This window comes from Ranitomeya variabilis, chromosome 5 (assembly GCF_051348905.1).
Source record: "Ranitomeya variabilis isolate aRanVar5 chromosome 5, aRanVar5.hap1, whole genome shotgun sequence".
NCBI classification, from domain to species: Eukaryota; Metazoa; Chordata; class Amphibia; order Anura; family Dendrobatidae; genus Ranitomeya; species Ranitomeya variabilis.
In genome coordinates, this window is record NC_135236.1 from 395149675 (window position 1) to 395165996 (window position 16322).

At 40.1% G+C, this 16322-nt stretch overlaps 1 protein-coding gene across 5 annotated transcripts in view; it reads left to right on the plus strand.

The window, feature by feature from the left end:
* DOCK4 (dedicator of cytokinesis 4) overlaps positions 1 to 16322 on the plus strand; it is a 517521-nt gene that overhangs the window by 148926 nt on the left and 352273 nt on the right. For all 5 annotated transcript variants that reach the window (XM_077265059.1, XM_077265063.1, XM_077265060.1 and 2 more), the window contains exons 2-3: positions 13739 to 13822; positions 16059 to 16099. In XM_077265059.1, the coding sequence (XP_077121174.1) occupies positions 13739 to 13822; positions 16059 to 16099 (125 nt within the window). The remainder of the gene's footprint in view (positions 1 to 13738; positions 13823 to 16058; positions 16100 to 16322) is intronic.

The window sequence follows — 16322 nt, forward strand, 5'->3', positions numbered from 1 at the left end:
CTCATCGTAGGGAAATACGGTCCGTATTTTACATGTGTAATACGCAGAAATTATCCAAAAACAGTGATCTGTATGTCTTCCGTAGGCAGGGTGTGGCAGCATATTTTAGGCATGTCATCCTCCGTATGTTATCCGTATGGCATCCGTACGGCGAGATTTTCTCTCCAGCTCGCAAAATGGGCATATAATGGATCCATGGGCTCAAATACTTGTGAAAACATATATACTGTCTATATATACATACATACATATATATAATGTCAGTGAGATATATATATATATATATATATATATATATATATATATATATATATATATATTTCATACAGCGCTAGATAGCTTTTGCTATCTCCTTCCCAAACGCGACGTGATATGAGACATGGATTACATACAGTGGACAGTGGGGAGTGGGAAGAGAGTGGCCAAGTGCCAGAATAGGCGCATCTTTACAGGTGTGCCTTTTCTGGGGTGGCTGGGGGAAGATGTTTTTAGCCAGGGGGGCCAATAACCATGGACCCTCTCTAGGCTATTAATATCTGCCCTCAGTCACTGGCTTTCCCACTCTGGCGGAGAAAATTGAGCAGGAGCCCACACCAGTTTTTTCCGTGATTTAACCCTTTATTTTAACAGCTAGAGCCCCCAAATTTTGCACACACACACTACTAACATTAGTAGTGAGGAATATGCAAAGAAAAAAAGGCATATGAAAAGGTTTACTGTATGTAAACCATGTCTCATATCATGTCGGGTTTGGGAAGGAGATAGCAAAAACCAGCAATTGAATAACCGGCTTTTCTGCTATCTTGCGCTGTATGAAATATAAATATATATATATTTGTGTTTGTGTGTCTCGTGTATATATATATATATATATATATATATATATATATATATATATATATATATATATATACCTATACTATATGTAGACATTAATTTTATCTGTTCAATTCTAACCTGTCAGTGTGATTTTACTGTACACCGCTTACCGGCTTTTCTCTAGAACATCGGTGCATATTTCTCGTAAGTCACATTGATGGTCCGTGTGTATTCCGTATTTTTCTCGCCCCCATAGAATTTCAATGGCAGATTTTTTGCACAATACGCTGACAAACGCAGCATGCTGCGATTTTCTACGCCCATAAAATACAGCTGAGAAATATACGGCAGATAGGAGCTGCCCCATAGAGAATCATTGGTCCGTGTGCAATACGTAGTTTTTGCGCCTCTCATGCATCCGTAAAACTCTCTAGTGTGACGCCAGCCTAATTGTGGGGTGGCTCTGGGCTGGATTTTTTAGGCTGGGAACGGACCAATAAACAGGGACCTTCCTAGTTTCATAATATAAGCATGCAGCTGTCTGCTTTACGTGGGCTGGTTGTCAAAAATAGGGAGGACCCAACATCATTTAAAAAAAATTATGTTAACGCAAGTATGCAAGGCACTAGTTAATCTCAAGAATATTTGTCTAATCTATCCTTTACAAAAACACATGCGTCAAAAACGCATGCCTTTTTCCGCATAGAAAAACGCATTAAAAACACGTGAGTTGAGGTGCGGAATTCATAAGGAAATTCACCTGTGTCAAAGCCTGAACAAACACTGATCGACCCTTAACCCCTTTCTGCCATTGGACATACTCTCCCGTCCATGTGACCTGAGACTTAATTCCCATGGACAGGATAGTACGTCATATGCGATCAGCCGTGCTCACGGGAGGAACGCGGCCGGGTGTCAGCTGACTATCACAGCTGACATCCGGCACTATGTGCCAGGAGCGGTCACGGAGCACTCCCGGCACATTAACCCCCAGAACACTGTGATCAAACATGATCGCAACGTTCCGGTGGCATAGAGAAGCATAGCACAGGAGAGGGCTCCCTGCGTGCTTCCCTGAGACCTACAGAACAATTTGATGTGGTCGCGTTGTTCCGAGGGTCTCTTCCGTTCAGCTCTCTGTAGGCCCCGGATCCAACATGGCCGCAGGCGTCCTTCTGGGTGCTGCAGGGAGGTGGCTTGCGAGCGCCTGCTGAGAGCAGCCGCTGAGAAGCCTCCTGCACTGCCTGTCAGATCGCTGATCTGACACAGTGCTGTGCAAAGTGTCAGATCAGCAATCTGACAATATATAGTGATGTCCCACCCTGGGACAATGTAAAAAAGTAAAGGAAAAAAAATGACACCGTGTAAAAATATATTTTTTAAAATTGCTAAATAAAGAAAGAAATGAATAAATATTGTTCCAATAAATACATTTCTTTATGTGAATAAAAAAAACAATAAAAGTACACATATTTAGTATCGCCGCGTCCGTAACGAGCTGTCCTATAAAACTATCCCACTAGTTAACCCCTTCAGTAAACACAGTAAAAAAATAAATAAAAAAAACTAGGCAAAAAACAATGCTTTATCATCATACCGCCGAACAAAAAGTGGAATAAAACGCGATCAAAAAGTCGGATATAAATAAACATGCTACCGCTGAAAACATCATCTTGTCCCGCAAAAAACGAGCCGCAGCACAGCATCATCAGGGAAAAAAAAGTTATAGCCCTCAGAATAAAGCGATGCAAACATAATTATTTTTTGTATAAAAGTTTTTATTGTATAAAAGTGCCAAACATAAAAAAATTATATAAATGAAGTATCGCTGTAATCGTACTAGCCCGAAGAATAAAACTGCTTTATCAACTTTACCAAACGCGGAACGGTATAAACGCCCCCCCCAAAAAGAAATTCATGTATTGCTGGTTTTTATTCATTCTGCCTAACAAAAATTGGAATAAAAAGCGATCAAAAAATGTCATGTGCCCGAAAATGGTACGAATTAAAAGTCGTCCCACAAAATACAAGACCTCACGTGACTGTGTGGACCAAAATATGGAATAATTATAGCTGTCAAAATGTGGTGGCGCAAAAACTATTTTTTGCAGTTAAAAGCGTCTTTTTGACATCTGCTAAACTTGAAAACCCGCTATAAATAGTAAATCAAATCCCCCTTTATCACCGCCTTAGTTGAGTAAAAATAATAAAATAAAAAATGTATTTATTGCCTTTTTTCCATTAGGGTTAGGGTTGGGGCTAAAATTAGGGTTGGGCTAAAGTTAGGGTTTGGGTTACGTTTACTGTTGGGTTAGAGGTGTGTCAGGGTTAGGGGGTGTGGTTAGGGTTGTGGTTAGGGGTGGGTTGGGGTTGTGTTGGGGTTGGGATTATGGTTAGGGGTGTGTTGGGGTTAGGGGTGTGGTTAGGGTTGGGATTAGGGTTAGGGGTGTGTTGGGGTTAGGGGTGTGGTTAGGATTGGGATTAGGGCTAGGGGTGTGTTGAGGTTAGAGTCGGAGTTGAAATTGGGAGGTTTCCACTGTTTAGGCACATTAGGGGCTCTGCAAACGCAACGTGATGCCCGCAGACCATTCCATCAAAGTCTGCATTACAACACCACTTCTTCCCTTCCGAGCCCCAACCTGCACCCAACCAGTGGTTTACCCCCACATATGGGGTATCAGCGTACTCAGGACAAATTGAACAACAACCTTTCGGGTTCAATTTTTCCAGATACCCTTGGGAAAATAAAAATTGGGGGCGAAAAGATCTTTTTTGTGTAAAAAAAAATTTTTTTTATATGTTTTCACGGCTCTATATTATAAACTTTAGTGAAACAATTGGGGCTTCAAAGTGCACACCACACATCTAGATAAGTTCCTTAGGTGGTCTAGTTTCCAAAATGGGGTCACTTGTGGGGGGTTTCCACTGTTTAGGCAAAGGCAAACGGTGCTCTTTCTCTTCCGAGCTCTGCCATGCGCCCAAACAGTGGTTTACCCCCACATATGGGGTATCAGTATACTCAGGATAAATTGCACAACAACCTTTTGGTTCCAATTTCTCCTGTTACCCTTGGGAAAATAAAAAATTGGGGACGAAAATATAATAAAAAAAAAATATATGATTTTTTATTTTTACGGCTCTACATTATTAACTTCTGTGAAACACTTGTGGGTTCAAAGTGCTCACTAAACATCTATATAAATTCCTAAGGGGGTCTACTTTACAAAATGGTGTCACTTGTGGGGAGTTTCCACTGTTTAGGCACATCAGTGGCTCTCCAAACGTGACATGGCGTCTAATCTCAATTCCAGCCAATTCTGCGTTGAAAAAGTCAAACGGTGCTCTTTCTCTTCCGAGCTCTGCCATGCGCCTAAACAGTGGTTTACCCCCCACATATGGGATATCAGCGTACTCAGGACAAATTGTACAACAACTTTTGTGGTCCAATTTCTCCTGTTACCCTTGGTAAAATAAAACAAATTGGATCTGAAGTAATTTTTTTGTGAAAAAATGTAAAATGTTCATTTTTTTTTTTTTAAACATTTCAAAATTTCTGTGAAGCACCTGAAGTGTTAATAAACTTTTTATATGTGGTTTTTAGCACCTTGAGGGGTGCAGTTTTTAGAATGGTGTCACACTTGGTTATTTTCTATCATATAGATGCCTCAAAATGACTTCAAATGTGATGTGGTCCCTAAGAAAAAATGGTGTTGTAAAAATGAGAAATGGCTCGTCAATTTTTAACCCTTATTACTCCCTAACAAAAACAAAAAATTTTGGTTCCAAAATTGTGCTGATGTAAAGTAGACATGTGGGAAATGTTACTTATTAAGTATTTTGTGCAACATATCTCTGTGATTTAAGGGCATGAAAATTCAAAGTTGGAAAATTTTCAAAATTTTCGCCAAATTTCCATTTTTTTCACAAATAAACGCAAGTAATGTCAAGGAAATTTTACCACTATAATGAAGTACAATATGTCACGAGAAAACAATGTCAGAATCACCGGGATCCGTTGAAGCGTTCCAAAGTTATAACCTCATAAAGGGACAGTGGTCAGAACTGTAAAGATTGGCCCGGTCATTAACGTACAAACCACCCTTGGGGGTAAAGGGGTTAAAGAGGTATGTGTCAAACGGGAAAGGTTTTTAATTAGCTGTTTGTCTTGCTAAGGCTTTCTTGGTATTTCCAGTTGTCATCTATTTGTTATGGAACCAATCTGTTTTCCCTATAATTGTCTCTAATAACCTATAGTGTTGTGGGCTTGCACAGTACTAAATAAATGGGATCCGTTAACAGATGACATAAGATGCCTATCAGTAGTGACCCATTTCTCATACTTGTTGAAACATATGTAAAAAAAGAAAAATCAAATTGCGATCGATTTTTTTTTTTTTTTTTGTAGCCTGACATAAAAGTTCAGAGTACGCTTTTTGATCCAGCTAAAGAAAATCGAATTGCAGCTGGACTGCAGCCAAGAGGAAGACATTTTTAGACATTTCTGTTTATCAAATGAGTGGGTCCTATACTGGATCGTTTTACTTGTGTTTTGTCATCCAAAAAGCAGATCCAAAAACAGATAAAACTGCTGGCGTGATCATAGTCTAACTGCAAGTTCGCTTTCTAACCTAACCTTATGAGACATTAACTCTATAATCTTCTAACTCTATTATTGGACCCACCTACAACACACAACTGAATTGTGTTGGTTATGTTGCATCACAACTTATTTTTGGCCCACAAATTGCTTTCTGGTGGGGAACATGTTGTAGCAAATGTTACTATGGTCTTTTTGCTACTGAGAGTAGTTAGGTAAAGTGTCCACATTAGTTAGTTGTTTACTTGAATACATTATGTATAAATGATGTGTAGGCACAATATATTCACAACAATTTAGAGATATGTTCTGAAATGCCTAAATTGTTTTAATTAGCATGAAAAAGCAAGTTTGCAATATCTGCTCTCATTCTCCTGTAACAAGTGATTTTATCTTTTATAGTGTACAGCTGGTTTCCATGGGGCCCGGCCTCTAGTATCTGGCCAGGAGTGGACAGTTGCTGCATTCCAGGATAGGGGTATCTCTTAACAGTCCAGTCAGCTCTCTCCAGCCCATTGATTTCTATAGGGCTAGGTGCACACTTTGCAGAATTGCCGCGGAAATATCCGCTGCAATTCTGCAACTCCTGCCGCGGGTATATCGCATGCGGAATTGGCATGCGTTTTCCCGCTAAAGACTATCGTTTTGCAAGCGTAATTAGCTTGCAGAATGCTAGCATATTCCAAGCGATCTGTAGCATCGCTTGGAAAACTGATTGACAGGTTGGTCACACTTGTCAAACATAGTGTTTGACAAATGTGACCAACTTTTTACTATTGATGCTGCCTATGCAGCATCAATAGTAAAAGATAGAGTGTTAAAAATAATTTTAAAAAATCATGATATTCTCACCTTCCGACGTCCCCCGCAGCTTTCCCACTCCTTGCGATGCTCCTGTCACAGTAATGCTTTGCGGCATGACCCCAGATGACTTACGGTCTCGCAAGACCGCTACATCATCACAGGTCATTCTCGTAATGCATTACTGGGACCGGAGCATCGCGAGGAGCGGGAAAGCTGCGGGGGACGCCGGAAGGTGAGAATATCATGATTTTTTATTTTAATAATTTTTTTTTTTTTTACCAATTATATGGTTCCCAGGGCCTGGAGGAGAATCTCCTCTCCTCCACCCTGGGTACCATCCGCACATGATCCGCTTACTTCCCTCATGGTGGGCATAGCCGCATGCGGGAAGTAAGCGGATCTATGCATTATTATGTGTGCGGAATCCCTGCGATTCCGCACAAAGAATGAACATGCTGCGTTTTTTTCCGGAATGCGATTCCGCCGCGGGAAAAAAAAGCAGCATGCGCAGAAAAAATGCGGATTGCATTCTAAAAATAGGATGCTTAATGTATGCGTTTTTGTAGCATTTTTATAGTGAAAAAACACGAAACAAATCGCAAAAAAGCGCGAAACAAAACGTGAAAAAAGCGGAACGTGTGCACACAGCCGAAATCAGTTTGCTTCTCATGTGCCTCCACCTATCTCCTCTTCACTCATCTTCTGGTGAGATGCAAGTATAAATCAGCAGGTCTCCTAATCATGGCTTTCTGCAATCGCTGTCTGTGTACCTGTGTGCTTATTCAACTGCACGGTTATCTCGATGTGTACAAACAGGGATAACACTGTAGATTCCAGAACAAACGACATATAGCTAAATTATTATAACTATTATTTATTATCATAGCGCCATTTATGCCATGTGAGGAGGGGTACACATAATAAAATGTGTCCCAGCAGAACTAGTGCTGGGCTTTATAGTTCTACTACTAGTACAGTTCTATTTATCAGAGCTGTCCCTCAAGAGGAGAGCCCGCCCTGATAGAAATCTGGAAGTAAGGGCTCTGAAATGCTCCAGAGACAGATTGAGCATTTTAAGCCTCATTTAGACTTTCGTCTAGCATGGTCTGTGATGCACGGACAGGCCAACGGTCTAGTAACCCAAAACTTGTCAGCCTCATAGGAATATATGAGGCTGTCAAGTGCCGGTCAGTAGACCTGCTGCCAGTCTGTGCATCACAGTATGTACTCGGACCATGGTACACAGACATCTGAATTTGACTATGGGGTCACAGTAGACCCTTGTAGATTATTGCATTCTTGAGATCGCCTCTTAATAATGATGCAGTAAACACAAATACGCTCACTAACGTTTTAGTAAAATGTGTGTGTGCCTATTGGACAGCTGCGACAAGTACCACATTAAGGCTATGTGCACACCTTGCGGATTTTGCTGCGGATTTGACACTGCGGATCTGCAGCAGTTTTCCATGAGTTTACAGTACCATGTAAATGTATGGATAACAGCAGCATGTCAATTCTTTGTGCGAATTCCGCAGCGTTTTACACCTGCTCCATAATAGGAATTTGCAGGTGTAAAACCGCACAAAAACCGCGGGTAATCAGCACACCAATCTGCAACGTGTGCACATAGCCCAAAGAGGGCCTTTCACTGAAACTGAACTTTCTAGTGGCGATTTTGCCATTGGAGAAGCTACTCGCTTTAAATTTAGAGAATCCAGGGAAAGGTCTTCTTCTCTAGCACTTATTTTTTATAAGGATTATCATCTCTATTTTATTTCTAGCTTTGATTTAAGACCAGAAATGGAGATTGCTTTATGTCACTTTAACCCCATTTATAAATACTTTCCATTGGAAATCTTACAATTAGCAACATAATGATTTTTATTATTTTTTTTTTTTTCAATTAATGAGCTTCTGAAATTGCTGCAGAAAATGATTTCTATTTAACTTGTGGAGTGTTCTGTGTCATGTTACCAGGCAACAAGAATCACCTTGGTTATCGCAAGAGTTATGTGATTGTTTTGAGAATTAGCGCTCCATGGAGTCAATGATGTATTTAATGAGCAGTGCAGCAGGGAACAAATGGACCAATGTCATGTTTACCGTTATTGATTTTTTTTTTCTTGCTTATTAGGACAACGAGCTAAATATATAATAATAATGTATTATTTCTTAGCATGAGTGCAGCTGCTGGCAGATCATGTGTGCAGCCTGATAATGGAGCCTGCATGCACAGGAATGTAGAAACTGAAGGAGGAATGCTTATTGGCCATCTGATGATTTCGGTGCACCCGTTCCAGATCCTGCAGCAGCGCACATGGATGTGGGTGTCCTGAGCACTGGCTGGCAATCTGTCCGCTCTAGCATCTGCCAGCGGGATTACGTTGGATGGGGTAAAGTGGGCCGGTCTTATGCCAGCAACTGTTGCTAAGCTGATGAGCTGTGCTTTCAACACGTTATATTGCTGCTATTGTAGTGGAGCCAGCAGATACATTTTTTTACATTTGGATTTGATTTAAGTAGCATTATGTATTTTTTTAAGGCTTAATTTTCTATTTTAACTCATTAACTCAAGGTAATAAACAAAACCAAGCCTTATTATCCTACTATTGATGTAATAAGTATCATAGACAATCTTCATTGAAATCACTTCCATTAGAAAATGGAAGATCATTTCAACAATTCAAGACCGGAGTATATTAATGTAAATAATTATCATACTTCTGATTCTAGATCAATGTTGTCAATAGCACAGAAAAGATTTAACAACAACAACAAAAAAAGAATCATTTAGCCACACACAAAAGACATAACCTCATACACAACACAAAATCATACCCGTCCCCTTGGCCATCCACCCACCTCCCCGATATGTCAATGCTAATGCAGACATATGGTGAGAGCTCTGCTGGGAATCCTGTTGGGCAGTATCGCTAACCACCTTCCCCATATCTTATCCAGTTTCTAAGTACATACACTATTTGTATAGATGACTTCATATAGTGCACTATACAGGGGACATCCATTGCTTTCCATGCCATTGTAATTATTTTCCTAGCACAGAAAAACAGAAATCTGAAAAGAGTCTATCATAGGACCCTTCAATAAGCTCATCTAGTGTATAATAACCAGCAGGCACACTAGGGAACAACACCCTAGGGAATTCAAGGTGTTCGTGAAGAAACAGTAGGGCTATGTTCACACGTTGCTTTTTTTCTGCAGCCAAAACCTAATCTCTTGGCATAAAAAAAGCTGTAGACTAGCCTGTTTTGCTGGCTTTTTTGTTGTGTTCTTGCTGCATTTTTCAGGATCCCAAAGTTCAGCTTTTCTTCCTCCATGCAAGCATGAAGATTACAAGGTGTTAGGCCACAAATGCAACATGTATGTGAAACCAGAAAACATTTTTGGAAAAAAGGGCAATTTGATCAAATTATTTAGGGGGAAAAGTTTTGTATGTCTGAAAAAATAGTGACTATTCTGAACCAAAACGTTCATAATAAACTACACAATTGCAAATGTTAAAACAGCGAGGCAAGTTGAGTTGGTCGGGCATAGTTTACCTTAGATATTGGCCCGGCGTGGAGTTAGTTGGACATTGTTTACCTTTATACATTGGTCGGCATTGAGATGCTCATCACTAATTTAATTGAACTGTACTAATCCTAAACTGCCAGTCTCAGGTGAGATATTTTGGTTTAAACTTGAGAAAATCACAAAAATAAATGAGTTTCACATCTTGCTATACCTACGTTTTTTGTTTATTTTTTTTTCACTAAAAACGATGCAAAAACTGATGGCAATGTATTTTGCTGCTTTTTTGCACTTACTCATTGCTTTCTATTAGTGAAAAAAACACTGCAAAAATGTGAAAGAAGGGACAATGCTGCAGGCTTCAAAAACGTAGTAGTTTTCCAGTTCAGTCAGGAAAATAAAAACATGTGTCTGAGATTTATGAAATCTCATAGCTTTTGCTGGCACTGTAAAATGCAGCTTTTAATTTCCATAAAAAAACGCATGAAAAAAATGCAACATGGGAACTTTGCCTAGTGTTTCAGACTGGAATGGAAGAATTTTCGGACAGACCCAAATTGAGTACAGGAAAGAGCCCCTCGCCACATGACAATGAAAGCACAAATCATTTGGAGCAATCCCAAACCTTCTCAACCTTTCCGGGGCATACAAAACTCTTCAAAAATTTTGTTTGGATCAAACCAGCACTCACCACTGAGGAATACAATGTATTCTTCACCTCCCGTCATTCATCTATCGTCAAGTCTCATATATTAAATAGGAATTTGATGTTGGTGATTTCTGACCCTGAAATAACATGTTCAAGAGTCAAAGTGACTGAACCTGTAGTCCTTGTAAATGCCTACTCTGTTTTAGTGAAGGACATCTGACTGGTGTAATAATATTGTATTCATTTTCCAAAGTCATGCTTGCGTGTCCATTTTTGGCAATCCTATAGCAATGCAGAGAGCCGTGCATAATAATAAGGAGATGTTCCCTGATAAATGGCACTGGTTACACTGGACGGTGTATAAGGTACAGATAAAAGGGGTTGTCACAAAATCAACATTTTTCACCTTTTTCACAAATCCTTGTGGTATTTGACTATTGTCACCCTCATTGATCTCAAGAAGACATCTAGGCATGTGTCCCTGCCACTCCATTCAGACTTTGCTAACTTTGGCAGTGGTATAGAGCAAGAGAGTGCTGGACTCCATACAAATGGTGAACTCACTACCCCAGTTATCGTGATTGGTGGGGGTAGATGTGTGTTGAGCTACTTTGGTGATAAGTGTGAATATTTGGCCAACCCCTTAAATGACTTAGCTGGATATTGGTACTGTGCATGACTAGATGAATTTCTGGAAAGCTAGGACACAAATATGAATTCAGTGTTTGATACAAATGTGCACTTTTTTGTGGTTGTGTGGTCTTATGGTTCATGTAATTTACATAAACTGATGTATTTGTATTTACAAATTATTTTTGGTATTGGCTTTACCCCTTGAAATATTGTACTCCTTTACCTAATTGTGCCGCATCATACTACTGAATGATTGACAGTCCATTTATTAACCTTATAAAGGAAAAATATCACGTATCAAAAAGATAGGTGATAACATTTAAATCAAGGTTATTCCACCTTTGGAACAGGTTGATAGACTGGGGGCACTTTTATTCCCATTAGATTGGAGCAGCAGTGCTCAAGCCCGACTAATGCTCCATTCTTTCTCTATGGTGTTGCCGGAAAAAGTCGACCATAGCGCTCAGCAGACCGTAAAGAATCAATGGAGTTTCTATCAAGCATATTTACCGCCTCTCCATTCTAACAGAGATAAAAATGCCTCGTTGTGCTACTCTGTACAGGTCCCAGCTGTCAGACCCCACCACTCAATAAGTCACCTATCCTGCTAATAAATGATGACTTGCTTCCAATGAGGAATCCCTTGAATTATTTTCATTTTTGCAGAATAATGACTTGTAGAATATTTAATATATAAATAGTATTATAATAGAAGTCATTTCCATTTGTTGCCAAAATAGAATGATTGAAATACCGTATTACCTGAAATGTATTGCAGTATTGTATCAGTGTCATATTGTATGTGACTCCTGCATTGAGCGGGGGTTGGACACGATGACCTTGGAGGTCCCTTCCAACTCTTAACATTCTATGATTCTGTTCCTCTTTTATTTGCGTATGTTTGATACTAAACATTCATGCATTACTGCAGCTGCAAGTCATCTCAGTCTTATTTTATATCTTTATCATCCAATGCATTCTGAATATTAATTGCAAATCAGTGTGGTGGCTTCTGACATGTGAGATCAATACCTGCTGTAGGCTTTTATTAGCCAGCGAGTGTAGCATCTGCTGCCCGACCAGTATTCTGCTCTAGCTGGATTTCATCATGTGAGACCTAATAACGGCATGCAGCCCCAGGCCACGTAGTGGAACATCCAGACTCTACGATGCAGCATATGGTTCTGTTGTAGTCTTTGGAATAATTAAGAATCCATCTGTATTTAGCTGCCAAAACTCTGGTCTTGCGTCTCTCAGCATTCTTCATGCTTTTAACAGTTGAAGTAACAGTTTGGTGGCTCCTTGCCCTGTGGAAGGATTATCTTCTGACACTGCATAAAGAAGTAACAGCAGTTTGGGTTTCTGGTGTCCTTTGTGCTAGATTTATTTGAAACGTTACATATCTTATGTAGGCATCATCTTTATGATTTTAGGATGGAATAAAAAGTGTTGTATATACTGCGGTATGCTGTTGGATGTAGTAATACACATAAATGCTGAAGGGAAGGACCTGGAATCATGGAAATCGTAGGATCGATAGACATGTTAATGATATACAAATTCTAAAAAACGAACACCAAACTTTCAAAATATTTTTATATATTTAGGATAGAGTACGAGCGCCTTGCACAGAAATACAAGCACTTGCACGACTTGGTATGTTGTCAACAAAGTTATTAATGGTGGTCTGTGTAATGTTCTGCCACTCTGAATGCACTTAGATACACATATAATTAAGATCTGCTCTTGGCAACTCCCTTTGCAGCTGCTGACCAATGACATCGCAGATGTGCGTAATGGGAGATAAGTCCGGAGACTCTTCAGGCCATGGTAGCACTTTTATGTCATTATTGCTTATAAGTATTGTCATGTTGAAAAGCTGGTCCTGTGACAAAGTGGCTATACTACTGGTTCCATGACAAAATCAATGTAACTCTGATCTGTTAGTGTACCTGGAATGAAGACTTAGAAGGGTCCGGCTACCATCAATCATGCAACCTCACACCATAATCTTGGTAGTAGGACCAGCGGGACGTTCCCTCATGAATGCCTCTTCATGGCGTTGACAACGCAGTCTCCAGATCAATCTCCAGCTATCCTTCCGTCCAAGACAATAGCGGGAGTCATCGCTGAAGAGATTAGATCTCCATTACCATCTTGTTTTGCCCCATGATAGCTTTTGAGCACGGTGGCGTGAGGTCAAGTGGAACACCTGTAGCTGGACATTACTCATGCTACTGTGAGTAACCCGCATGGCTTAATTGTGCTGCCATGGCTTATAGCCTCTAGACATGTATCCCATTGGACACATCTGGGACTTCAGTGATCGGCAATTGCAAAAGGCCTGCAGCAGATCTTTATGATTCACATTCTCAGGTACAATCAGTGTGGCAGAGCATTCCTCGAAGAACCATTAATAACCTCGCGGATAACATGCCAAGGCTTGTAAGTGTATGTACTTGTTCATATGCTGCTCATACTTGATCTATCGACATGTTGTTTTTTTTTGTTTTGTTTCTATTTTTTTCATCATTTGCATATCATTATCATATGTATTGATGCAGTGATTTCCACAATTCCAGAACTTTCCCTTCTTGGTGTTGCAATTTCAATACTAAGAAATGCAGTAAGGCTATTTATACTAAAGTAGTTATTGCCTGCTAGTGATTAACTTAACTGAAACGTACCTTTTTCTTTCTTAGTGGTAGCCGGCTTCCGAGGAACAAATCCACATGGCTTAACATTAGAGATTGGAGACACTGTGCAAATTCTTGAGAAATCTGATGGTAAGATACTATGTGAAGAGTTCATACGTATTAGACAAGTAGTTTTAGGACTCTCCAGCCCTAAGTCAGCACCACCCTCCAGTTTTGGTGTGATTGGCCCACCATCTTTTATGTTCTGTAGGGAGATTAGCCGCTGCCATATGATTTTTAGCAGCTGCTTTCTCATACCAAACACAGAAGCGCTTGGCTGAGCCGAACTTATGGTGGATTCAGTCGTACAATATCTAATTTGTTTGACCACCATAAGCCTTTCTGTTGTCTACTTCTCATGGCAGTTTCTGTGAATTGACAACATTAAATATTCCTTGGATACCCTGCATTACACTATTAAAAGAGTTCTCTATTTCACAACACCTACTTAAAGGGAACCTGTCAGCAGGATTGTGCTGAGTAACTTACAGATAATGTCAGGTTGCCACCATTATACTGATTATAATGATACCTTGGTTGATTAGATTCGTTTTGTGGTCTGTGGTGGAGACAATTTTTTTTCTCTAGACCTGCATCGAACGCAACATGTTGCATTTTGTTGCTGTCGGCGCTGTCCCAATGTTAAAGATAGGGTACGCAGGACGCATGCCGAAGTAGGCGGAGCTGAAGGAAGAGGAGGAAGGAGCAGCCCTCCGCAAAGTCCTCGTCCGCAAATGTGAAACTAGCCGTACTGATGAATATGTAAGCAGAGCATCACATAAAGACCCCTCCCCCCCCACAGGCCACCCCAGAGCACGAGAATCTCATCAACTGAATTATACCACAACCACAAGACAGATTTCATCAACCCAGGCATCATTTTAATCAGTATGAGAGCGCCGACCTGACACTGTCTGTAGATTATTCAGCACAATCCTGCTAAGAGGCTCCCTTTAGTTGCTTCACTGCATATCATAAAACTAAACCCTTCATGCTCTCCTCTTCAAGATGCACTGTTTCTCTGATGTCAGCATGGTGTTATTGCTGCAACCAATCAGTATACAGAAATGACGCCAGTCCAGGTAGTACATAGGAATCACTATTGTTTATGTTGTACAGGTAAAGCGAACCTGTCAGCAGGATTTTGCTAAGTAAACTACAGGCATTTTCAGGTTGGCAGTGTTAACCTGATTAAAGTGATACCTGTGGTGAAGAAATCCGTCTTGTGGTTCTTGTGTAATCAGTGTTGGAAGTTTTCAGTTAATGAGATGTCTGTGCTCCGAGGTCGGACTGTAGGCAGAGTCTTATCTTTCTGCTCTAAGCCAGAGAAACCAAGGAAAGACCTGCCCACAGGCCGCCCTGAAGCACAAACATTTTCCTCATCATAGAGACAGACTGTTTGTGCTTTGGGGAGAACTGTGGGCAGAGTCTTATCTTCCTGCTCTAAGAAAAAATCAAGGAAAGGCCTGCCCACAGGCCGCCTCAAAGCACAAACATTCTGTCTCTATGATGAGGAACATGTTGGTGCTTTGGGGTGGCCTGTGGGCAGGTCTCTTCTTGGTTTCTCTGGCCTAGAGCAGGAAGATGAGACTCTGGCTACAGTGCGGCCTCAGAGCGCGGGCATATCATTAAGGGTATGTGCACACGTTCAGTTTTTTTTTCCGCAATAAAAACGCTATAAAAACTCATTAAAAACGCATGCATTATGCATTCTATCATTTAGAATGCATTCTGCATGTTTTGTGCACATGGTGCGTTTTTTTCCGCGAAAAAAACGCATCGCGGTAAGAAAAGCAGCATGTTCATTAATTTCGCGGATTTTCCGCGTTTTTCCCGCAATTCTATGCATTTGGAAAAAACGCACAAAAACGCATCAAAACGCGTCAAAAAACGCAAAAAAAGCATGTGGATTTCTGGCAGAAATGTCCGGTTTTTGTCAGGAAAATTTCTGCTAGAAATCCTGACGTGTGCACATAGCTTAAGTGAAAACTTTTAAGACTGATTACACAAGAGCCACAAAACAGATTTCTCCACCCCAAGTATAATTTTAATCAGGTTAACACTGCCAACCTGACAATGCCTATGATTTACTTAGGAAAATCCTGCTGACAGGTTCACTTTGAGCTATGATGAAGTATGGGTTCTTTCACTACTTGACAAATCCTTTAAGAATGTTAGTATTTTTTTTAATTTGTCAGCCATACGACTACAATATTTAAGTGGTTAAAATGCCCTATCAACATACTCTGTAGACATTTTTAGATTTGATGAGGAAATGTGTTTACTTTTTTATAGAAATTAATCTTTAGCATTTTTATTTTTGCAGGTTGGTACAGAGGATTTGCCCTGAAGAATCCAAATGCCAAGGTATGGTAGTTGTACTTGTTTCTTGGTTAAGTTAGAATAAGACCACCTACGATTGCAGCACCCTCTGTTCCATATAATTATTATATACAGTACATTATAATAATGCGGTGTAACACTTTTACAAGCGTAATGTAGATGAAACAGTGTTTATACCTATATGATTCAGATACAAGAATGCCTATAGTGTGAGATAACTAAAAACAAAGGTGTATTAAAATATTAT